General features: G+C 42.0%; 2 protein-coding genes across 11 annotated transcripts in view; both read right to left on the reverse strand.

Annotated features, from left to right (window-relative positions):
* LOC135525587 (dystrobrevin beta-like) overlaps positions 1 to 17,765 on the reverse strand; it is a 72,389-nt gene extending 54,624 nt beyond the window's left edge. For 4 of the 10 annotated variants that reach the window (XM_064953300.1, XM_064953302.1, XM_064953295.1 and 1 more), the window contains exons 1-9: positions 17,624 to 17,765; positions 12,250 to 12,317; positions 9,865 to 9,945; positions 9,471 to 9,684; positions 7,471 to 7,556; positions 3,060 to 3,214; positions 2,508 to 2,613; positions 2,079 to 2,245; positions 957 to 1,084 (exon numbers count right to left, since the gene is read on the reverse strand). In XM_064953300.1, the coding sequence (XP_064809372.1) occupies positions 957 to 1,084; positions 2,079 to 2,245; positions 2,508 to 2,613; positions 3,060 to 3,214; positions 7,471 to 7,556; positions 9,471 to 9,684; positions 9,865 to 9,945; positions 12,250 to 12,317; positions 17,624 to 17,721 (1,103 nt within the window). In that variant the 5' untranslated portion in view covers positions 17,722 to 17,765. Of the gene's footprint in view, positions 1 to 956; positions 1,085 to 2,078; positions 2,246 to 2,507; positions 2,614 to 3,059; positions 3,215 to 7,470; positions 7,557 to 9,470; positions 9,685 to 9,864; positions 9,946 to 12,249; positions 12,318 to 17,517 lie in introns of all 10 variants that reach the window. The other 6 variants (XM_064953305.1, XM_064953299.1, XM_064953303.1 and 3 more) reach the window with 3 other exon arrangements.
* Positions 17,766 to 18,688: 923 nt separating this feature from the next.
* The window catches only part of asxl2 (ASXL transcriptional regulator 2), a 30,478-nt gene continuing 24,026 nt past the window's right edge, over positions 18,689 to 25,140 (reverse strand). Inside the window, 3 exon segments of the mRNA XM_064953307.1 lie at positions 18,689 to 23,686; positions 23,825 to 24,260; positions 24,469 to 24,978. Of these exon segments, the coding sequence (XP_064809379.1) occupies positions 21,524 to 23,686; positions 23,825 to 24,260; positions 24,469 to 24,978 (3,109 nt within the window). The 3' untranslated portion in view covers positions 18,689 to 21,523.

A 25,140-nucleotide genomic window follows, 5' to 3' on the forward strand; every position in this document is an offset into this window, starting at 1 on the left:
TAGTTATTGACGCAAGACATTTCAGCTTTTCATTTTTAAATAAATTGTAAACATTTCAAAAAAACATAATCCCACTTTGACATTATGGGGTATCGTGTGTGGAACAGAGACAAGCAAATCTACATTTAATCCATGTTAAATTATGGCTGTAACACCCCACAATGTGGAGAAAGTCAAAGAGTGTGAATAATTTCTGAAGGCCCTGTATATAATCCAATTACTTAGAATATAATATATAATTTTATTTCTATGCAAGCACCCATCTCTCAATAAACCAATGTAACACATCAGCTTTCTCACATATAACTAAATAATCATGGCCCTCCAATCTTAGTGAGAAACTATTGACAATGCACCATCAATTGGCAGCGAGCTAGAAAGCCAATGATTTTATCTTATGGAGTTTGGACAACTTACAGTGCAGCACATGATGACATCAGAGACAGATGGAGTCTCTTGGTGAAGTAGACATAAGAGGGCAGTCTCATGGACACAGATTAGGCCTAGACGTTCCATGAGCAGTCTCCTTTGAACATGCTCTTTAGTCTAGGTGGGCAGCTCCCGCACAGCCCAGTCCAAGCTCTTCTCTGTCCTGGCACCCCAATGGTGGAACCAGTCTCCCCCTAATGTCAGGACAGAGTCCCTGCCCATCTTCCCAAAACATCTGAAATCCTACCTCTTAAAGAAGTATCTTAAATTACCCCACCCAAAACAAAAAAATGATAAGCACTTGTCTTTCCCTACTAGCACTGACTTTGGTGACAACTACCTTGTTGAGGGAAAATTAACTTTCTACGACTGTGGTATGTTATTTTATGACCTATCTATCTTAAGATGAATGCACTAGTGTAAGTCACTCTGGATAAGAGACTCTGCTAAATGACTCATGTAAACATATGTCTAGTACTAGGCTTCATCTGTATCCAGTGGTGACAGAAGAGTCCAAATGTACTTACACAGTGTGTGGCACGCTGTCCTGGGGTTTCTCTAACTGCTCAGGGAACACTGGGTGAGGTAGCTCTCCAATGGGGACACAGCCCAGAGACTTACTGATGGCGTGACTTAGCTTTTTAGCTGGAGACTTCTGTGAGAGGCAGAAACAAGATGGTGGACATCATATTCACTATTTTTATTATCACGGTTAAGGGTTAATTAGAATTGAATTCATTCAATTCAGGACATTCAGTCAATTCAGGAAGTAAACGGAAATTCCAGTTTACTTCCTGAATTGATTGAAGTGAAATGGAATTGACCCCAACCCTGTCTGTTATAATGTGGAAACTGCTTATAGAAGTAGTGTAAAGAGATGTATAGTAATTGACCTTAACCATTTCTAAAATACCCAGTTACATTATGCAATGCATAGTGTACCGAGAATTACAAGGTTTGTTCATGCAGAATGGGACCGAATTCATAGTTTTCTGTGCTTTGTCCTAGATGTTTTCTCTGACAATTGAAATAACCTTTTTCTACTTCCAAACATGCTCAGCCATTTCATTCTGGGCCCGAGGCCCTCAAAATATAAGAATCATTACCATCCTGATCGCAGGCACACAGTTCAGGATGGGATTTGGAGCCACAGTGGAAATCATTCTCCCAGCTTCAACTTACATCACACTGATTGAAAATTGGGAGAATGCTGGCATTGGCATAGCATTCAATTTAATTAGCTGAAATGAGTAAAAACCCATAAATCAGAATATTTAAAAAGGTTCGTTGATGTAGAAACAAGCCCAATGCTCTGCTTATGCATGCTGGCAGCTATTGGCTTGTCAGAGCGCAAAGGAAGGCTGAATCTTGGGATTCGATGAAACTATCATAACTTCTCTTTGGTGTGTATAAGTGTGATTGTGGGAAGTGGTCTCTTTCTCAAAGGACTGTCTCCTCTTCGCCTCCTCTCCTTCATTGTACTGACCTGAAAGAACTGAGCAGCTGAAAGCCAGTCTAATAATGAGCTTCCACCATATTGTTTTCACCTGTCCATTCTTTTTCCAACCAGTTCAGATGAAGGGGAGGAGAAAAGGACAGGAGGGATTTTAATAAGCAATTGAGATAGACTTTGTGGTTGCCGTGCCTACCCAAGAGGAGTGCTCCTTCATCTGATGCTGGTTGCTATGGGGACCATTGGCATGGCCACGCCAAAAGCAGCTTTGACAGAGTTGGTAGCCATGGCACTGTTGGCACCGGTAACGGAATCCCATCATACTTTCACTCCGGCAATAAGAACATTCCACGGGATGGAAGGCTAGAGGAAACCACAGAGAAATGGTTAGTAGGCCACTGATGAAATGTTGATACAGTGAGACATAACATATACAATTTATTATAAGACATTTTAATAGCACATATATGCTTAAAAATAAGTTATAAAACATTATACCTACAGGTTAAGTCAAATCTTACCCCATTTCTCGATACAAATGCTTAGATTAGAATGACTATTATTGGTGTTCGGCAAATCGCTGTGAAAATAAAGTCAAGGGAACTAATAACAGGGGAAACGTTACCATTTTCAACATTAGCAAGTCGGTGCATGAGAGGTAGCCACACGAGACACTGGGGGGGAGGATCTGCCATCAAAATGTCCAAAAACGTGTTCAGCAAGATCTTCTTCTATATTCAGTTAGACAGAGAATAACTTCTAAATACAAACACATCATTGGGCTCGGGTCAAAAGTTATGAAAGCCCCTGAACAAGGCAGTTAACTCACTGTTCCTAGGCCGTCATTGAAAATAAGAATTTGTTCTTAACTGACTTGCCTAGTTAAATAAAGGTAAAATAAAAATAAAATAAAACCTTAGCTTTCTTGGGAATAGGGCGCCACTTGGGATGTAACCCATAGTGAATGAAATGGACACCACTGAAAAAGGTCATCTTCAATAATACATGAACGTGCCCTGCTTATTGCAGACAACCTTTTGGAGTGATTTTTTATGGTCTGTGGACTGTATTTAAAAGGTTCCTCCCTCATCCTATGTTCATATCTCTCTCTATAAGTATATTATACATGTTATATATTATTTCAGTGAGAAAAACCCTCTTGGTATGTCCAACCTACCTGCTGAGGGAAGCATGTCCGTACGGAGTGTTCTGTGTATCCAAACGACGGGCCCTCGAACACAGCTGTGGGCAGCTTCAGAACTTCACGAAGAAACTGGTCAAACTTAGCAAAGGCCATCACACCATTAGAGTCAGAGATCTGGGAGAAGATACCTGAGAGAGAGAGAAGTAGAGAGAGAGAGAGAGAAGTAGAGAGAGAGAGCGAGAGAGAGAAGTAGAGAGAGAGAAGTAGAGCGCGAGAGAGAGAGAGAGAGAGAGAAGTAGAGCGAGAGAGAGAGAGAGAGAGAGAAGTAGAGCGAGAGAGAGAGAGAGAGAGAGAAGTAGAGCGAGAGAGAGAGAGAGAGAGAGAGAAGTAGAGCGAGAGAGCGAGAGAGAGAAGTAGAGCGAGAGAGAGAGAGAGAGAAGTAGAGCGAGAGAGAGAGAAGTAGAGCGAGAGAGAGAGAGAGAGAGAAGTAGAGCGAGAGAGAGAGAGAGAGAGAAGTAGAGCGAGAGAGAGAGAGAAGTAGAGAGAGAGAGAGAAGTAGAGAGAGAGAGTAGAGAGAGAGAGAGAAGTAGAGAGAGAGAGAGAGAAGTAGAGAGAGAGAGAGAGAGTAGAGAGAGAGAGAGAGAAGTAGAGAGAGAGAGAAGTAGAGAGAAGTAGAGAGAGAAGTAGAGAGAGAGAGAGCGAGAGAGAGAGAGAGAGAAGTAGAGAGAGAGAGAGAGAGAGAGAGAGAGAGAAGTAGAGCGAGAGCAAGAGAGAGAGAGAGAAGTAGAGCGAGAGCAAGAGAGAGAGAGAGAAGTAGAGCGAGAGAGAGAGAGAGAGAAGTAGAGCGAGAGAGAGAGAGAGAGAAGTAGAGCGAGAGAGAGAGAGAGAGAAGTAGAGCGAGAGAGAGAGAGAGAGAAGTAGAGCGAGAGAGAGAGAGAGAGAAGTAGAGAGAGAGAGAGAGAGAGAAGTAGAGCGAGAGAGAGAGAGAGAGAGAAGTAGAGCGAGAGAGAGAGAGAGAGAGAAGTAGAGCGAGAGAGAGAGAAGTAGAGAGAGAGAGAGAGAGAGAAGTAGAGAGAGAGAGAGAGAGAGAGAGAGAGAGAGAAGTAGAGAGAGAGAGAAGTAGAGAGAGAGAGAGAGAGAAGTAGAGGAGAGAGAGAGAGAAGTAGAGAGAGAGAGAAGTAGAGAGAGAGAGAGAGAGAAGGAGAGAGAGAGAGAGAGAGAGAAGTAGAGAGAGAGAGAGAGAGAGAGAGAAGTAGAAGTAGAGCGAGAGAGAGAGAGAGAAGTAGAGCGAGAGAGAGAGAGAGAAGTAGAGCGAGAGAGAGAGAGAGAAGTAGAGAGAGAGAGAGAGAGAAGTAGAGCGAGAGAGAGAGAGAGAGAGCGAGAGAGAGAGAGAGAGAGAAGTAGAGAGAGAGAGAGAGAGAGAAGTAGAGAGAGAGAGAGAAGTAGAGAGAGAGAGAGAGAGAAGAGAGAGAGAGAGAGAGAGAAGTAGAGAGAGAGAGAGAGAAGTAGAGAGAGAGAGAAGTAGAGAGAGAGAGAGAAGTAGAGAGAGAGAGAGAGAAGTAGAGAGAGAGAGAGAAGTAGAGAGAAGTAGAGAGAGAGAGAGAGAGAGAGAGAAGAGCGAGAGAGAGAGAGAGAGAGAGAGAGAGAGAAGTAGAGAGAGAGAGGAGAGAGAGAGAGAGAGAGAGAGAGAGAGAGAGAGAGAGAGAAGTAGAGAGAGAAGTAAAGCGAGAGAGAGAGAGAGAGAGAAGGAGAGAGAGAGAGAGAGAGATAAGTAGAGGAGAGAGAGAGAGAAGTAGAGAGAGAGAGAAGTAGAGAAGTAGAGAGAGAGAGAAGAGAGAGAGAGAGAGAAGTAGAGAGAGAGAGAGAGAGAGAAGTAGAGAGAGAGAGAGAGAAGTAGAGAGAGAGAGAGAGAAGTAGAGAGAGAAGTAGAGAGAGAGAGAGAGAAGTAGAGAGAGAGAGAGAGAAGTAGAGAGAGAGAGAGAGAGAAGTAGAGAGAGAGAAGAGAGAGAGAAGTGGAGAGAAGTAGAGAGAGAGAGAAGTAGAGAGAAGTAGAGAGAAGTAGAGAGAGAGAGAGAAGTAGAGAGAAGTAAGAGAGAGAAGTAGAGAGGGAGAGAGAAAGGTGGTGAGTACACCAGTTTACATACATCTACACCATTTCTACATTGTATTGAATATGAGCTATGATCCTTCTTCACACTTCCATCTTAAACTACAACAACGTTAGTGCTGGAAATGTGACTCAACAGCGTCCCTTTGTGTATAATTTATGCAACTGCGGACACTGTAGCCCAGGGGTTCTCAAACATTTGGGGCCACGTACCCCTTTTGTTAAAGCAAATTCATCAGGAACCCAGTTTAAAAATCAGAACACAAATCAAGTAAGATAAAAATATATAAGGATAATAGGAATTTTACATAAGTCTCGGGCCCTGCAAAGGAACATTTTATCTTGGCATTGGAGAGAACATCTTTCAGTTTAAGCAAATTTTTCAAGATAATATCCTACAATTTAAAAAAAATAATAACAGAGAAAACGTTTCAGTTTTTAAGCTTAAATTACAGTGCCTTCAAAAGTATTCACACCCCTTGACTTTTTCCACATTTGTTGTGTCACAAATTAAAATGTATTTATAAAAAAAAATTGTCAATTGTCTACATAAAATACTAATGCAAAACTAACATTTGTAAAAGACTTACGAAAAACACTAATATATCTTGATTAGATAAGTATTCAACCCGAGTCAATCAATTTTAGAATCACTTTTGGCAACGATTACAGCCGTGAATTGTTAGGGAAGTCTAAGAGCTTTCCTCACCTGGATTGTGTAACATTTGCCCATTATTCTTTCCAAAATTCTTCAAGCTCTGTCAAATTGGTTATTGACCATTGCTAGACAACCATTTTCAGGTCTTGCACCTAGATTTTCAAGATGATTTAGGTCAAATCTGTAACTCGGCCACTCAGGAACATTCACTGTCTTCTAGCAACTCTAGCGTAAATTTGGCTTTGTGTTTTATGTTCTTGTCCTGTTGAAAGATGAATTCATCTCTTAGTGTCTGGAGGAAAGGGAACTGAACCAGGTTTTCCTCTAGGATTCTGCCTGTGCTTAGCTCCATTCCATTTATTATTATTTTTACCTGGAAAAACTCCAGTCCTCAACGATTACAAGCATACCCATAACATGATGCAGCCACCACTATACTTGAAAATATGGAGAGTGGTAAACAGTATTGTGTTGTATTGGATTTGCCCCAAACACAACACTTTGTATTTAGGACAAAGAGTGAATTGCTTTGCCACATTTTTGCAGTATTACTTTAATGCTGTCGCAAAAAGGATGCATATTTTTATTCTGTACAGGCTTCCTTTTCACTCTGTCATTTAGGTTAGTATTGTGGAGTAACTACAATGTTGATCCGTCCTCAGTTCTCCTATCACAGCCATGAAACTCTGTTTTAAAGTCACCATTGGCCTCATGATGAAATCCCTGAGCGATTTCCTTCCTCTCTGGCAACTGAGTTAGGAAGGACACCTGTATATTTGTAATGACTGGGTGTATTGATACACCATCCAAAGTGTAATTAATAACTTCACCATGCTCAAAGGGATATTCAAGGTCTGATTTATTAAAACATTTTTACCAATCTACCAACAGCTGCCCTTCTATGTGAGGCATTGGAAAACCTCCCTGGTCTTTGTGGTTGAATCTATATTTGAAATTCACTGCTTGACTGAGGGATCTTACAGATAATTGTTATGTGTGGGGTACAGAGATGAGGTAGTCATTAAACTATTATTGCACATAGAGTCCATGCAACTTATGTGACTTGTTCAGCTTTTACATTTTTATTAATGAGTAAACATTGCAAAAAAACATAATTCCACTTTGACATTATGGGGTATTGCGTGTAGGCCAGTAACAAAAATATCTAAATGTAATCAATGTTAATATCTCTGTGAGCCTTCCAGGCCCATGTTGCCCAGGGTTAAGAACATACATTGTCGATGAATAATATGACATTGTATTACATTACACCCTCTAAATCTATTCCATGTGACCAACATGTCTAATATGTTGTTAGTAATATTCATTAAAATAAAATGAGAAAACCTTTATGTTTTTTACATAGAATTTGGAGATCTGGCCACGGACGCAACTTTGAGCCCCTCCACTTTAAGAACCCCTGTTGTAGCCTACATGTATTCAACTTTGAGCCCCCCCACTTTAATAACCCCTGTTGTAGCCTGCATGTATTCAACTTTGAGTCCCCCCACTTTAAGAACCCCTGTTGTAACATGTATTCAAACGTCTCAAAGGATTTCCTGTTGTCTGATACAAACTAAGCCATCAAATTAAAAAGTGTGACGACTGCTGTTCACTGTCCTTGAGGTTGCTTTAACTGTGACCTCTACCCTGGTCTAAGTTCATGAAGATATACTTACAACGTAGTTTGTCCACTATTTTCCCTCCACACATAGTCGCCAACATTGACTTCATCGAGAAAATGCTCAGCTTCCCGTGGCCTTCACTAAACACACAAACAAACAATTTGGAAAATTGTTTCACAACTGAAACTCATCATACCGACAAAGGAGAAGCATCTTCCCTTTTCAATAAAGCAAATACTTTTCCCCCCATGATTTGATAGCTTTAGCTTGTTGACAATATAGAACTTCTGAATCTATCTTGACCATGTTGTCTGAAGGCCCAGAATCATTTGAAGGGGAGAGCTCACAGTTCAGTCCAGCATACTGATTATTTTAGTCCAGGTAGACACAGACACATTCATTTGATATATTTACAGTCTGGACTCCAACATTGCTTGTCTTAATATTTCTATATTTCTTAATTAACTCTATTATTTTCAGATGTGTGTATTGTTAGATATTACTGCACTGTTGGAGCTAGGAACACAAGCACTTCGCTACACCCGCAATAACATCTGTTAAATATATGTATTCCATAGTAAGAAATTATATCTTGTGGGCTTCCCGAGTGGTGCAGCATCTCAGTGCTTGAGGCGTCACTACAGACCTGGATTTGATCCCAGGCTGTCTCACAGCCGGCCATGACTGGGAGACCCATGAGGCGGCAGACAATTGGCCCAGCGGCATCCGCGTTAGGGAGGGTATGGCAGGATGGGATTTCCTTGTCCCATCACACTCTAGCTACTCCTTGTGGCAGGCCAGGCGCCTGCAAGCTGACTTTGGTCATTCACTGGACGGTGTTTCCTCCGACACAAGCGGGCAGTGTGGCTTAGCAAGGTCATGTTTTGGAGGACGCATGCCTCTCGACCTTCGCCTCTCGCAAGTCCGTAGGGGAGTTGCAGAGATGGGACAAGACTAACTACCAATTGGATATCAAAAAAAAAAAAAAAAAATTCAAATAAAAAAAATCTCTTGTTCTGAAAATAAGGTGTTTGCACCATAATTAAATCTACAGACATGGACATGCACTTTTCATACAGCAGTTCAACGCAAATGTCATCCTGCTCCCTCTGGCGCTCGACGTCGCCGGTCGACAAACCACCGGTCCTGGCAACCATCATTGTACACACCTAGCAACCATCATTGCACACACCTGGCAACCATCATTGCACACACCTGGCAACCATCATTGCACACACCTGGCAACCATCATTGCACACACCTGGCAACCATCATTGCACACACCTGCTCCCAATGGTAACGCACACCTGGACTTCATCATGACCCTGATTACTCTCCCTTCATATAGCCCTCATCGGGCAGTATTGGTTCTGTTTTCATGTCCAGACACGTCTCTTGTTTGGTAACTCTCCACGTTCGTTATTATTAAAAACTCACCATCTGCACCTGCTTCCTGACTCACTGCGTCGTCGTTACAATACAATGTATGAAACATTAAGAACTTCTTCCTAATATTGAGTTGCACCCCTTTTGCCCTGAGAACAGACTACATTTGTCAGGGCATGGACTCAACACGGTGTCAAAAGCGTTCCATGTTGACTCCAATGCTTCCCACAGTTGTGTCAAGTTGGCTGGATGTCCTTTGGGTGGTGGACCATTCTTGATACACACGGGAAACTGTTGAGTGTGAACAACCCAGCAGCGTTGCAGTTCTTGACACAAACCGGTGCACCTGGCATCTACTATCATACTCTGTTCAAAGGCACTTAAATATTGTCTTCCCAATCACCCTCTGAATGACACACATACACAATCCATGTCTCAATTGTCTCAAGGATTAAAAATCCCTCTTTAACCTGTCTCCTCCCCTTCGTCTACACTGATTGAAGAGGATTTAACAAGTGTCATCAATAAGGGATCATAGCTTTCACCTGGATTCATCTGGTCAGTCTATGTCATGGAAAGAGCAGGTGTTCCTAATGTATTGTCCACTCAGGGTATAGTATATGTAATATTCTATATCTAATGTATATCCTGTGTCTAATGTAGTGCACCTGTCATATGTAGCCACCATGAAGTTGAGGAGCAGACTGATGGACTGCTCTACGTTGATCTGGTGCACGGTGGGAAGACGCTTGTTGAGCTGGTAGTAGATGGAGGACAAGATGGTCTCCAGTCTAGACACGTTAATCTCTGCGTTGTGGTCCAGTGTGTTCAAACCGCTGTCACGGAACGCCTCGATCATGTTCCACACATCCACCAGGTGCACTGGGAGGAGGAGGGGAAAGATTGACAAAATAATACATTTCTTCTAAATTAACTAATTACGTTCAAGTGTACCGTATTTGAAACAAACATATGTGACATTGTTGTGTGTACAGTTCAATAAGTTAGGAGAGTAAGATCTTCAGTAAAGGAAACTAAAAGAGCCCGACAGCGAGTACTTACGGTTGCATCTTTTCTGCACGAATCTTAGCTTGCAGGCCGTCCTATAGGTTGACAGTCTGATGACGTCAAAGTTTTGTCCCCCTGATAAAAATAAAAAGATGAATCGACAAACTAACACAACCGCACACACACACACACAAAACCCACTGTATGGGGAAGGGGAATGTACTGTACAGTGTGAATGAAAACCAGTACTAATCCTCTGGAGATTTCACTCAGACAGTGCATGTAGTGAAGGGGTTCTCAAACATTTTGGGGCCGGGGACCCCTTTTGTGATAGCAAATTCATCAGGGACCCCTTTATAGTCAGAACACAACTCAAGTAAAAAAAACAATAGCATACAAGGAGTTGTACTCTGACTTTGGCAGTGCATTGACGGATGAACCAAGTCTAGGTCCCTGGGAATGACAATTTTTAAGGGTCTCTCTTGGCATCGGAGATAAATTTGCTTGAAAACTGCAAAAATGTAATGCAATTACAGTGCATTTACAGTTGAAGTCGGAAGTTTACATACACCTTAGCCAAATACATTTAAACTCACAATTCCTGACATTTAATCCTAGTAAAAATGCCCCGTCTTAGGTCAGTTAAGATCACCACTTTATTTTAAGAATGTGAAATGTCAGAATAATAGTAGAGAGAATGATTTATTTCAGCTTTTATTTCTTTCATCACATTCCCAGTGGGTCAGAAGTTTACATACACTCAATTAGTATTTGGTAGCATTGCCTTTAAATTGTTTAACTTGGGTAAAACGTTTTGGTTAGCCTTCCACAAGCTTCCCACAATAAGTTGGGTGAATTTTGGCCCATTCCTCCTGACAGAGACGGTGTATCTGAGTCAGTTTTTTAGGATCCTTGATCGCACACACTTTTTCAGTTCTGCACACAAATTAGGATTGAAGTCAGGGCTTTGTGATGGCCACTCCAATACCTCGACATTGTTGTCCTTAAGCCATTTTGCCTTTGGAAGTACGCTTGGTATCATTGTCCATTTGGAAGCCCCATTTGCGACAAAGCTTTAACTTCCTGACTGATATCTTGAGATGTTGTTTCAATATATCCACATAATTTCCCATCCTCATGATGCCATCTATTTTTTGAAGTGCACCAGTCCCTCCTGTGGCAAAGCACCCCCACAACATGATGCTGCCACCCCCGTGCTTCTCCTCTAAACATAACAATGGTCATTATGGCCAAACAGTTATATTTGTTTCATCAGACCAGAGGACATTTCTCCAAAAGGTACGATCTTTGTCCCGATGTGCAGTTACAAACCGTAGTCTGTCTTTTTATGGCGGTTTTGGAGCAGTGGCTTCTTCCTTGCTGAGCAGCCTTTCAGGTTATGTCAATATAGGACTCATTTACTGTGGATATAGATACTTTTGTACCTTTGCTGTTGTTCTGGGATTCATTTGCACTTTTCGCACCAAAGAACTTTCATCTCCAGGAGGCAGAACGCGTCTCCTTCCTGAGAGGTATGACGGCTGCGTGGTCCCATGGTGTTTATACTTGTGTACTATTGTTTGTACAGATGAACACGGTACCTTCAGGGGTTTGAAAATTGCTCCCAAGGATGAACCAGACTTCCCATGATGATAAGCAAAGAGGCACGGAGTTTGAAGGTAGGCCTTGAAATACATCCACAGGTACACCTCCAAATGACTCAAATGATGTCAATTAGCCAATCAGACGCTTCTAAAGCCATGGCATCATTTTCTGGAATTTTCGAAGCTGTTTAAAGGGACAGTTAACTTAGCGTATGTAAACTTCTGACACACTGGAATTGTGATACAGTGAATTAATCTGTCTGTAAACAATTGTTGGAAAAATGACTTAAAGTAGATGTCCTAACCGACTTGCCAAAACTATGGTTTGTTAACAAGAGTGGTTTTGTGGAGTGGTTGAAAAACTAGTTTTAATGACTCCAGCCTAAGTGTACGTAAACTTCCGCCTTGAACTGTATGTGAAAATAAAATCATTATGGGGAATACAAGAACTATTGAGTTGAAAAATGTATAATTGGTGGAGTAACTGTGGATACCAATATCCCTGTGAGCCTCCCAGGCCCATGTTGCCCAGGGTTAAGAACATACATTGTCGATGAATAATATGACATTGTATTGTATTACACCCTGTAAACTTATTCCACGGATCCCTTAGCCAAGATTTGTTTAATCTGCTGTTGCTAATGTAAAAACAAAAATGTTAATATATGCATTTGGAGATCTGGCCTCAGACCCCCTGCAGTACCTCTGCAGACCCACTTTGAGGAATCCCTGATGTAAAGGGGAATGTACAGTATAATGCTTTACCGTGCACAGCAGATTATAACAGTGTGTAAATGAGTAGTAATAGTTTGGCTCTGGAGCTCTGTCTACTCACTCATCTCCATGAAGAGTTGTCTCCTCTCCACCATGGCCTTGCCTCGTTTACTGCGTTCTTCTATCATTCTGGGGGGGGAGGGCATATTAGACATATTACTCATTTTTCGGGAAATAAACCAGCAAGCATTACTACCTTCTCACTCAGTAATTGCATAATTATTGCGGAGTCAATCACCACCTTCCGGAGACACCTGAAACCCCACCTCTTCAAGGAATACCTAGGATAGGATAAGTAATCCTTCTCACCACCCCCCCCCCCCTTAATGATTTAGATGCACTATTGTAAAGTGGCTGTTCCACTGGATGTCACTGATGAATTCACCAATTTGTAAGTCGCTCTGGATAAGAGCGTCTGCTAAATGACTTAAATGTAAATGTAAAATATTACTCATTTTTCGGGAAATAAACCAGCAAGCATGCATTACCTACTCATTACATACCTGTAATGACTATACATCATTGTAACCATTGTATACATTATCAAGGTCCATTATAACCTTTGTACATTCAAGTTAAAGCAGTAGTGTAAAATATGAATCTAACTGATCCTGTATACTCTATACACTCAGTATGTATGTATCATATACGGAATGTTCAATAATGTACACCACATACACTCTTAGAGAAAAAGGGTTCTTTGGATGTCCCCATAGGAGAACTCTTTGAAAAACCTGTTTTGGTTCCAGGTAGAACCCTTTCTGTGGAAAGGTTCCTACCTGGAACCAAAACGGTTCTACCTGGACCCAAAAAGGGTTATTCAAAGGATGTTCCTCAAAAAAAAGTTATAGATCTATAATTTTTCCATTGAAAGCAAGTCTAACAAGCGGTAGAGCTGTTCTATGTGCGCTATTTCGATGTCTCCAGTTCTTAAGTTCTGTTTTTGCATCCTATACTTTCGGTTTTGTACACCAGCTACAAATACAATATTTTGGGTTGTTGAAAAATATATTTCACAGCAGTTTAGATGGTACAATGATTCTCAACACATTGTGAACACATTGTCACAAAGTGAAATTAGGCAAACTTAAGATATTTAGTAACCAGGAAATGGAGCAATTTCTCCATATTGCACCTTTCAGAAAAAGTTAACTTAATCTACTGATGATTTTATCAGATAAAAATCACAGAGGTAACATCATGACACTTATTTGGAGTCTGTGATTCAAGTGGTTTGAAAGCTATTGAGGTTCGAAAGCGCAAATATCCGTCGAATATCCAACCTGAAACTGGCTTTACATTGATCATTAAATGACATGTACAGATATATGGGCTTAGGCTACAGCTTACCGTAAATCAGAATGGGCGGGTCTACTAAGCAATCATAAGGGTAAAGCCGTGGTTATAATGAAAATGATCGTAGTGATGGTTAGAGGTCGCCCGATTAATCGGAATGGGCGATTAATTAGGGCTGATTTTCAAGTTTTCATAATAATCGGAAATCTGTCATTTTGGATGCCCATTTTTTTTTTACACCTTTATTTAACGAGGCAAGTCAGTTAAGAACACATTTTTATTTTCAATGACGGCCTAGGAACAGTGGGTTAACTGCCTGTTCAGGGACAGGACAACAGATTTTTACGTTGTCAGCTCAGTGATTCAATCTTTCAACCTTACGGTTGTCTAGTCCAATGCTCTAACCACCTGCATCACGAGGAGCCCGTCTGTTACGTGAATGCAGTAAGAAGCCAAGGTAAGTTGCTAGCTAGCATTAAACTTTATCAATCATAATCACTAGTTATAACTACACATGGTTGATGATATTACAAGTTTATTTAGCGTGTCCTGCGTTGCATATAATCGATGCAGTGCGCATTCGCAAAAAAGGACTGTCGTTGCTCCAACGTGTACCTAACCATAAACACCAATGCCTTTCTTAAAATCAATACACAGAAGTATATATTTTTAAACCTGCATATTTAGCTAAAAGAAATCAAGGTTAGCAGGCAATATTAACCAGGTGAAATTGTGTCACTTCTCTTGCGTTCATTGCAGGCAGAGTCAGGGTATATGCAACAGTTTGGGCCGCCTGGCTCATTGCGAACTAATTTGCCAGAATTTTACGTAATTATGCCATAACATTGAAGGTTGTGCAATGTAACAGGAATATTTAGACTTATGGATGCCACCCCTTAGATAAAATACGGAACGGTTCCGTATTTCACTGAAAGAATAAACATCTTGTTTTCGAGATGATAGTTTCCGGATTTGACCATATTAATGACCTAAGGCTCGTATTTCTGTGTTCGTATTGTGGCTCGTATTGTGTTATTATATTATAAGTCGATGATTTGATAGAGCAGTCTGACTGAGCGATGGTAGGCACCAGCAGGCTCATAAGCATTCATTCAAACAGCACTTTCGTGCGTTTTGCCAGCAGCTCTGCTGTTTATGACTTCAAGTCTATCAACTCCCGAGATTAGGCTGGTGTAACGATGTGATGTGAAATGGCTAGCTAGTTAGCGGGGTGCGCTCTAATAGCGTTTCAAACGTCACTCGCTCTGAGACTTGGGGTAGTTATTCATCTTGCTCTGCATGGGTAACACTGCTTTGAGGGTGGCTGTTGTCGATGTGTTCCTGGTTCGAGCCCAGGTAGGAGCGAGGAGAGGGACGGAAGCTATACTGTTACACTGGCAATACTAAAGTGCCTATAAGAACATCCAATAGTCAAAGGTAAAAGGAATACAAATGGTATAGAGAGAAATAGTCCTATAATTCCTATAATAACTACAAACTAAAACATCTTACCTGTGAATATTGAAGACTCATGTTAAAAGGAACCACCAGCTTTCATATGTTCTCATGTTCTGAGCAAGGAACTTAAACGTTAGCTTTCTTACATGGCACATATTGCACTTTTACTTTCTTCTCCAACACTTTGTTTTTGCATTATTTAAACCAAATTGAACATGTTTCATGGCTCTCAAGAGAAGACAGGCTATGTGGTCACTGCCCACAAAATTAGGTGGAAACTGAGCTGCACTTCCTAACCTCCTGCCCAATGTATGACCATATTAGAGAGACATATTTCCCTCAGATTACACAGATCCACAAAGAATTTGAAAACAAATCCAATTTTGATAAACTCACAAATCTACTGGGTGAAATTCCACAGTGTGCCATCACAGCAGCAAGATTTGTGACCTGTCGCCACGAGAAAAGGGCAACCAGTGAAGAACAAACACCATTGTAAATACAACCCATATTTATGCTTATTTATTTTATCTTGTGTCCTTTAACCATTTGTACATTGTTAAAACACTGTATATATATAATATGACATTTGTAAATCCTTAATTGTTTTGAAACTTCAGTATGTGTAATGTTTACTGTTCATTTTTATTGTTTATTTCACTTTTGTATATTATCTACCTCACTTGCTTTGGCAATGTTAACACATGTTTCCCATGCCAATAAATCCCTTGAATTGAATTGAGATCCCATTGGCCAATGAACCTGCAAAACGTATAACGCCCTACTCAGCATACTGTCGACCAATCGCGTTCACGTTGTCATGCCAGGTACCACGGTTGCTAAACCTATCTTCATTCAACCCCCTACTCAAGAGTCGAGGTATGAGTCGATTAATGTGCATGTTTTCTTCGAACGTACGTAATGTCAGGATTCCAAAACTATACGATATTACAAAGAACAAGAAAATGATCTCAAATCTCGGAAAATCTTTGTCATGTTATACTTTTTGTTGGGTTTTTGAGCTAGTGCCCAAATGACTCCCATTCAGTCCTTGGACACTCCTTGTCCCAGAATGCAACGCGCGACCCATTGACGACGTCTGGGCAACGTACACAATGGACATGAATACAATTCCAACGGAATGTCCAATCTCCTCAAAGTATCTGTGGCTCGGGGCAAAAGGCCGACTATCTAGCTGGTTTAGTTCGTTAACTAGCTAGTTATTTTCATGAATGGAATTTCGATTTTAATAGGAGAACAACACGTGGCTCCCTAAGTAATACCATTGCTAAGAATATTGACAATTATTGTAGTTTCTGCTCATTGTTTTCAGGCTGTTTACATTGAGTGTTAACTAGGTACCCCCAATAAGTTGCTAAAACATCTGCATCAAAGATATGTGAGTGACTTTGTCATACTGCAACCCGAAGTCAACGCAGCAGAGAAATAGCCTACCTCCAGTTTCCAAACGGTCATCAATGTTGACAAAATCCTTATTTATTCTGCATTTTGACTAGCTATGATTAATTATATGCAACAGTTTGGGATATGGCTGGCAGAAGCTGCAGGATCAATCTTTTCTCCCCGTGTCTGGTTGCATGCCGGGGAGAATGTTGCACTACTTTGCTAACATTTCAGATGCTCACACAGACGTTGTCCCATTCGATCGAACAAATAATGGTTTATTATCAACACGGTACTGTAAACGCATCGTGGCCTGCGCGTGCTTGTTTGCAGACTTTTTGTTTCACTTTGACAGTGCTACAGACCATGATGCTTGCGCATGCAAATTCAAGCGCACAAGACAGTCTTAAAATATAATTTTGTTGTTTGACTCTTCAAAATAAAAGCTTATTTGACACGTCAATTAGTGTTATTTGAGGTATATCTTTTTTGACACAAAAATACCCAAACTGCACTCCAATGATGACAGTGATGATCACCCATCATCAAATGCCAAACGGCCTGAGCTATATCATCTGCATTATTAGGCATATCAGCGTTTTTAATATAATAAGGTCAACCTAAACGAAATGCAAATACATAGGTGATAGTAGGCCTATCGCCAAGCATTACGTCATTCCACGGGTTTCATTTGCAATGAATGAACTCAAGCGCATCAGCCTCTATAGGAGCATCACAGCACACACTAAAATAATAAATGTGTCAGTTGAATAGCGCAGTGATATATCTATCACACCTTTCCGAGTAGGTAGCCTAGCTAATGACAACATAATTTTAAGTGAGTCAACATACGGAGGACTAGGGCTTATAGGGCTCGAAAGGCGAAAACATCATCCACGCTCTTGGTGACGAATCATTAGCTTTACAAGACTTTATGCGTCTCAGATCTGGAAGGAACCGAACGACCTACACGGCCATATTGCCGTTTTAACTCTCTATTTAAATTGTTTCCGCAATATGAGTTTGTCGTGTGATGCATCTTAAAGAAATATGCGAAATGATAATGTACCCTAAATATATACCCTAATAAATGTGTAGTAGCCTAATTTAGATGTGCCTTCTCCACTCTATAGACTATTTAAATGAGAATTGTACATACAATTAGCCTTACCAGTTTGAAAATCACGCCAGTGACGTTAATAGCATCAACATCAGATGAAGAGGATATAAGTAGTCAGGATATTTCCTTCGTGAATCATCGCTGCACTCAGTCTCACCTGTCTGTCCGCATTTGTTCGTTATTGCTGTCCGAGCAATGCAAAACGATTGATATTATACAAACACTGTACCATATCCAGTGCGTTTCCTGTTTCATAGCCTACGACTCAGAATTACGGTGGTGGCACAGATAGAACAATGAGACACATATTTCACCGGATGTATAAATGTGAAGCATCCGGTTGGCGTTTCCACTCACTACCAAATATGGTGATGAGAGGAAGCCCGGTGGTTGGCAGTAGGAGACTTTACCCTTTGCCAAAGTCTCTACAAATGCCGCTGTTTAGTGCGAATTTAGTTACTGCACACGTGCACTTCACACAGTATGAATAGTCTAGACTGCACAAATAGAATCTCACTAGCTCGTGCTTGGCTCTGCCCACTATGATTCAATGGAAACGACAGGCTCTGGTCTATCTTGTGGTAGTTATAAAAATCTTCGGTGGTGGCGTCTCATAAAAATGTACGAGCGCCGCGCTCTCTCCTCAGCATCATGAACAACCGAACACCCGAATAATTGTATAATATATGGGATAGTCAGCAGGTATGCTACAACATTCCAATCAACAATATACTTTCTCTGTGCATATTTTAATAATGTGTAATATGGAAACAACATACATCTGAACTGGGGATTGTATCTCTTCTTAGTGGAGTGTGAAAAAGATGAGGCAAGTGTAAAAGCCTACTGTCATAATGTGATGTGGTACTGATAGTATGCCTATTGTGTAAGTTGTACTAGTATTAGAGTAGAGTCACATTACAGATACAGCCAGAAGAGTATGCTCCACCCATGAGTCTGGTTCCTCTCTTGGTTTCCTCCTAGGTCCCTTCCACCTAGGGAGTTCTTCCTGGCCACTGTGCTTCTGCACTGCTTTCTCTTTGGGGTCTCGACCGGGTCTCTGTCAAGCACTTTGTGACAACTGTTGATGTACCAATTTGTAAGTCGCTCTGGATAAGAGCGTCTGCTAAATGACTTAAATGTAAATGTAATGTAATGTAAAAAGGGCTTTATAAAATATGTTTGATTGAATTTGATTGACATACAAATGTCACACACAAAATGTTTTCTCATTGTTATTTATTCTTTGTTGACAAGTGCTGATTACTATATTACATTCACCTGCATTTTAAAATGGAGAGTTTAAAATCTAAAAACAGCAAAAATGACACAGACTGAGGGGACTGCACCCTTCACAAGACAAACAGACAGATATTTTCAAACCATTATTGATTGCCCGAAAACACTTTTCCTCCAAATCTATCCTCAACCTTTATTCTTTGTCCTTAGGTTTCAAAATTAATCTATCCCTCTGAATTTAGGCTATCAATTGCTTTAAAAAAAGTCAATCAATGTTTGAGAAAAAGGACAAAGTTGAGTAGGCTACAAAACCAATTATTCATCAATAAAGACATTAGCTGCCTGTTTACAAAATGTACTGTAGGTAAAAACAACTTTCTCTTTGCAATCCAGTCACCATCACATGTCAGTCAACAGAACTTTTGTTGTTTTTAAAACCATTTTTACTCAATACTAAACTTCATTAAAAAGTTTGCAACGAAAGAGGGTGAAATCATAAATATAAGGTCTCTTTTATATCCTTACAAAATATAAACCCTCCATTTATGAACCATTTGGTTGCTTCCCAATTGGCGCCCTATTCCCAACATTATAAAGGAATAGGGTGCTATTTGGGACGTAGACTTCGAACCTTTTGAGAATCATGTGACACACACGCACGCACAGGGCCTGGATCCAATCCACCGACCACTTACAAACGGTGCCATGAAATTGTATTGTTAATTTACAGGCATGAATTTTTCCCTAAATAAAGCACATAGTTAATGCAGAAAATATGTGTAAGACATAAAACAAAGACCCTTATTTAACCAAAGTCATTACAAGAGCATTCAGTTCAGAGGGTTAAATTATTCCAGGCAGGACTTCAGTGGAAAAGGACATACAGAATCAGAAAACCTGGGGATTTGTTTTGTTACAAAAGTAATTGGTCTGTCCCACTCAAACAAAAACGTTAAAAAAAATACCCTGTTCTTAAAAAAAAAGATTTGTAAATAGATTTTTTTATATTAAAATATATGACTTAAAATATATTAATTTCTTTAACTAGTCAGACATTTTAAAAAACGAGATCTGATCTTTTAGTTTTCATGAGGTGACTTTGGCATGTTACCATGAAAATTATTTCTATAAAATATACCGGTACTCAGCAACTATCTTTAGTTTTAGTCAGATCATTCAAAAATATGATTGATACATTTAGATTTTATAATTACAATCACCATGCATACCAATATTATGTGCCTTTGCTTTATATGTAGTAAACTGTACCTCTATCACCTATACTTTGAATGGTTTCTTGATAGTACAGCATTTAGCGTTTAAATACACATTTTTGCGTAGTTTCTTTTAGAGATATAAACTGTTTTGCAATAAAAACAATTAACATTGGATATAATGTTGGATATGCTTAAGCAACGTACATAAAGCTTAGATAGAGAATTCATTTCTAATTATAGCTTAAAGACAATATTTAAAAAGCAAAAGAATAATACATTTTACTCCCTTCTTTCTCTGAGTGTTTTAACTGTACATCAGAGCTAATGGTTACGTTGCTATCCACAAACAACCATCCACGTATGAAAAATAATGAAACAGAATATCTTTCAGTCGAGGTTTTAGGAGGCAATGAAGGTTCACGGTGTCGGTAAAACGTCACCAATGACCTTAGAATGAAATGGGAAAGATCTTAGTTGGTAGCCTTGCCGCAGATCTGTTAGTACTGTATTGACAACTCCTATGGCCACTGTCATAAAACAATACAAACAGATCTGGAACCAGGCTACTCAGCTTGCTCCTCGAAGGGCACTATTTATCAGTGAAGTGCTTTAACTTTTCAACACCATGTTAAGAGTACGAAGGCTGTACACTACTTGTATAGTGTGCACTACATGTACAGTGTACACTACATGTATAGTGTACAGTATACACACAGTAGAGCTGTCATTCAAGTCCTTTGCCCAGTAAGTGTTAGTACTTAGAAAAGCTAAGTGCAATAATTGTGACATATTTTTTATAATCAAAATAACAATTTCAAATATCTATTCTCTTGTTATATATCTGTAAGACTGTTTCTAGTACTGTAAATATGTAAATGATTGATTGCAACCTTTAAAATCGATATAAATCAGTATATTTGTACTCCCTCACCTACACGCAAACCCCATTGAACTCCCTTATTCACCTTTTAAAACATCATAACATAAACTCCACAACAAGGAGTGGCAGTCTTTAACATAACAACAGTGTTATTACGTTCTACAAAAATAGCAACATTCATTTTTTTCTTTCCTTTTAAAAATCTAAACTATCTTTACAAAAATATAGAACATTAACATGTCCAAGTGCAAAGTATTGCCAAGATTCAACATGTCTCAAGTCTGAAAGGTGCAGATTTGATTTGAACTGATCAAAACAAAACTACTACTGTGAATTGCCCAAAACAAACCAGTCTTTCTCAGATGGAACAGATTAAACAAGACTATGATGGTCTAGCGTAAATGCTTTGCCTCCCCACTGAAAACCATGGGTTGGGTTTAGTATGGCCACTGTGCATTTTACCCTGGTAACCATGGTTCGGGTCAATTCCACTTCAATTGAATCAATTCAAGAAATAAACTGACTTTGCAATTCCCCCTTTTTTCTGTGAGAAAATTAGAATCGGATATCAAATCAGTTTACTTCTTGAACTGAAATCGAATTGACCCCAACCCTGCTGGTAACTACTTCTTGACAATGGTAGATTACTTGATGCTGACTTGTTCCTTGGTGCAACAATAAAGATTTGAAACAAATCATTTCTACATTTCTAACATTTGTTTTATCGTACCACTAGACATGAGACACAGAGTTTCGAAGGGCCAATGCAATCGTCATGGCAGAAGGCCCCACACCCTTTACACATGATCATAGCTTTGAGTCGGCAGTAGCATTTAGACTGAACATCCTCTATACCAGATCCCTCCATACACCCCTGCTCTGGAGACCCCACCCCCTGGTTTATGTGGTCCAAAGGGTGACCGGCAGGTATAGTAGTGACGGTCACTGAGAAAGACATGACACTGCCGGTGCCACTGCCTCTGTCCCCACCACTACCTGACACAGAGAGGGAGGTGCTGGAAGCGCTACCTGAAACAGCAGCACTGTGGTTCAGACTCAGAGTGTGAGGTACAGACATGCTGATGGTGCCACTGTAGCAGGACCCCACCATGGATTCCTGATTATTGATTGGAGGTCTCTGGGTTTGAAAGGCAGTCGGATGCTGGTAAGTACTGGTGTGACTGGGGTCCACGGTCCCCATGTGGGGAGATACAGATACCCGATATGGCTCAGAATGACCACCCTGTTTACTATTGCAAAGTTCCAGGTGCCTCCTGTGCTGTGATTGGGTGAAAAGGTTGGTTTCTTTGGCTCTTGCAGAAGTGCCACTGTCTCTCTCTGTACTGGCTAAACTGTTGTCCTTCCGTTCCGATAGACAGCCCTCCACTGATGGAGACTCAGACTTTATCCTGGAACAGCGCTGAAAGCCCAGAGCTTCACCCATTTTTGTGATTGAGAAGCACTGCTGTTCCATCTTGACTCCTCCGGCTGAGTTAGAATGAGAATGAGGCTTATTCTCCACGGACTCCTCCCCATCGTTAGCCAGCTCCTCTCCCTCTGCGTGTTCTCTCTTCAGATTGGCCAGAGGGGTCAGTGAGGTGTTGGCGATAGCCAATGGGTGGGAGCGTTTACTGCTCTCTGAGCCTCGCCCGTACGTGGAAACATTGAGGAGATAGTGCCCTGACATGGCAGGCCTGGACATCCTCTTCCTTCCAGGGAACCCCGCGGAGAACCGGGGACGGTCCCCATACTCCTCCTGGTGCCCTAGATTGCAGGCTCCAAACTGGGAACGCTGAGCCTCGCCTGAGACCCCATACGGCTGGTTCTGGTGCTGCTGGGTGGCCCTCTCCATCAGAGCCCTGAGGATCTGCTCCTGGATGTCTTTGTTAGGTGTTTCCCTTTGATGGTGCTGGAGCTCTGCCAACTTACCTGCTCTTGTTCCAGGTATGGCGGAGGGGGAGCGGCCTATAGATCCTTGCTGTTTGGATCTACTGTTGTCCTCCACACCACCAGAGTGTAGGTACTGACTCTGGCTTTCACCAGATAAAGTGCTGTGGGACTTTATCTTCCATTTGTCATCATGGGAGGGTTTGGCCTGGGTCAGCTGGACCTCTGCCTTGTCCAGCGGCTTGGGGAGGATCTGTTCCAGAGGGACCTCTTTCCCCTGGAGGAGAGACGTGACCAGGGGGTTGTTGGCTGGGATGAAGTGGCTAGCCCTGGCTGCCATGGAGCCTCCAGATACATACTGGCTCTTCACATCACACACAGATGAATTGAGGCTAGAGGTTGACTGGGGACCTGATGGGTGTGATATAAGTTGAGTGTTCCCATGTTGAGGCCTCATCAGAAAACCTGGGCTCGTGTTACCAGCAGAGTACCCTCTCTGTCGGTCATCAGTGAGAGACGCTCTGCTGGTGTTGTAGCATCTTTGAGACAGGCTAAGGTCAAAGGGCACAGAGGAGCCTGATTGGACAGAACTGGAGTCGGCTGGTGTGGTGACTGCATCAGGTGATTGACAGGTAGATTGACCAATGGTGCTGCGTGCTGGCAGCTTGGTGGTTGACTGAGATTGGGTGGAGGAGGAGGGTCTGGAGTAGAGGGTCTGGGCTGAAGCTCTATGGTTTCCTTGCTCTCCACTGCCTCCTCCTGGTCCTGGGCCTGGTACTGCACCTTTAGAGAAGGAGCTCGCTGCAGCTGCAGCTGCACGTTGGGTCCGGGCTAGCTGGGCTTTTGCCTTGATGTCAGCCAGAGTGCGAGCACCAATGCGTCCAGGGCTAGGACCAGGGCTAGGACTGGGACTGAGGGAGACAGGGAGAGGCGTCCGAGGGGACACCTGGGTTGGAGATGCAAGGACTGGGACTGATAGGATTTGCGACACAGTAATCTGAAAAACAAAGTGAACAAGACATTTAAAAAAAAAATGTGTGGGCCTTCCTGGTGTTAGTAGACACATTTGGTCTAAATTTACCTGACGCTTTTATTCACCACAAATACATTCCAATATACAATATTAAATTGTTACCTGAAGCGGAGGCACTCTCTGTGCTGTTGTTACTGTGGCTGCTGGAGAGGTTACCACAGATACTGCTGGTGGAGTGATGCGGGCCCTCTTCTCTGGAGTCAGCTCTACTTCCTGTTCACTGGACGAGGACTTCCTTTTCAACGGCTCCGGGGATGGGGTGGTGGGTACAGGTGTGGTTCCAGGGGTGGATACAGGGGCGGATACAGAGGTGACTGACACAGGGGCTGAGGCTCCTCTCTCTGGTGTAACGTCAACATCTTCCCTCCTCTCCCCACTATGCTTGTCTACGCCCAGAGGCTCTGGAAGGTCGATGGGCAGTGATGAACTGAGCTTAATCTGGGGGCAGACCTCTGGATGAGTCTCCTGGGCAGGGGATGGTGGGATCTCAGGGTATGGGGGGATCTCAGGGTACGGGGGATCTCAGGGGACGGGGGATCTCAGGGGACGGGGGGATCTCAGGGGACGGGGGGATCTCAGGGTACGGGGGGATCTCAGGGGACGGGGGCATCTCAGGGGACGGGGGCATCTCAGGGGACGGGGGCATCTCAGGGGACGGGGGGATCTCAGGGGATGGGGGGATCTCAGGGGACGGGGGGATCTCAGGGGACGGGGGGATCTCAGGGGACGGGGGGATCTCAGGGTACTGGGGGGTGTCTGGCTGGGCTTCTTTCAAATCCTGCTCCTCATCTTCCTCCTTCTGCTTCTCTCCAAGTGGAGTAACCGTTGAGGTTGAATCCACCACATCATGTCTCCGCACAAGAGCTGCCTCCACTGCCACTATAGGTAGGGATAAACCTCTACTACGAGTCCTGTGTCTGGGGTACTCAACCTCCAGTGTCTTCTGAACGATCTTTGCTGGCAGCACCGGTAGTACAACGGGTGGGACTGCTACTGTTTCCTCTTGAACAGGCTCTGGCCTTGACTTGGTATGTTCTATGGGTTTACATGTCGGGTTTATGGGCAGTGATGATGATCGGAGCCTCCTCTCTGAAGAGCGAGTATGGCAGCTGTTCGATGGGATCTTGGCGTCTTGCAGTACTTGGCCAGCAGGACGTGGCTGTGATGAAGGAGACGACTGGGCTTTGGTGGCTGAGAGCTCCAAACTGAGACCAGACTCAAGCAGCTCTTTGGATTCCTCTAAGCTGAGTCCAGAGCTGGATAGAAAGAGAGGGAGGGAGACATAGAGAGCGAGAGATCAGCCAACTGCATAAAGAAAGGATAACTCGAGAATATTTAAAGTATATAAATTACAAGTAGCAAGTTTGGTCTCTGAGGAATAAAGCTTGATTTAACAATAATTGCTTTATATTTTAAAG

The sequence above is a fragment of the Oncorhynchus masou genome, chromosome 32 (assembly GCF_036934945.1).
Source record: "Oncorhynchus masou masou isolate Uvic2021 chromosome 32, UVic_Omas_1.1, whole genome shotgun sequence".
Lineage (NCBI taxonomy): Eukaryota > Metazoa > Chordata > Actinopteri > Salmoniformes > Salmonidae > Oncorhynchus > Oncorhynchus masou.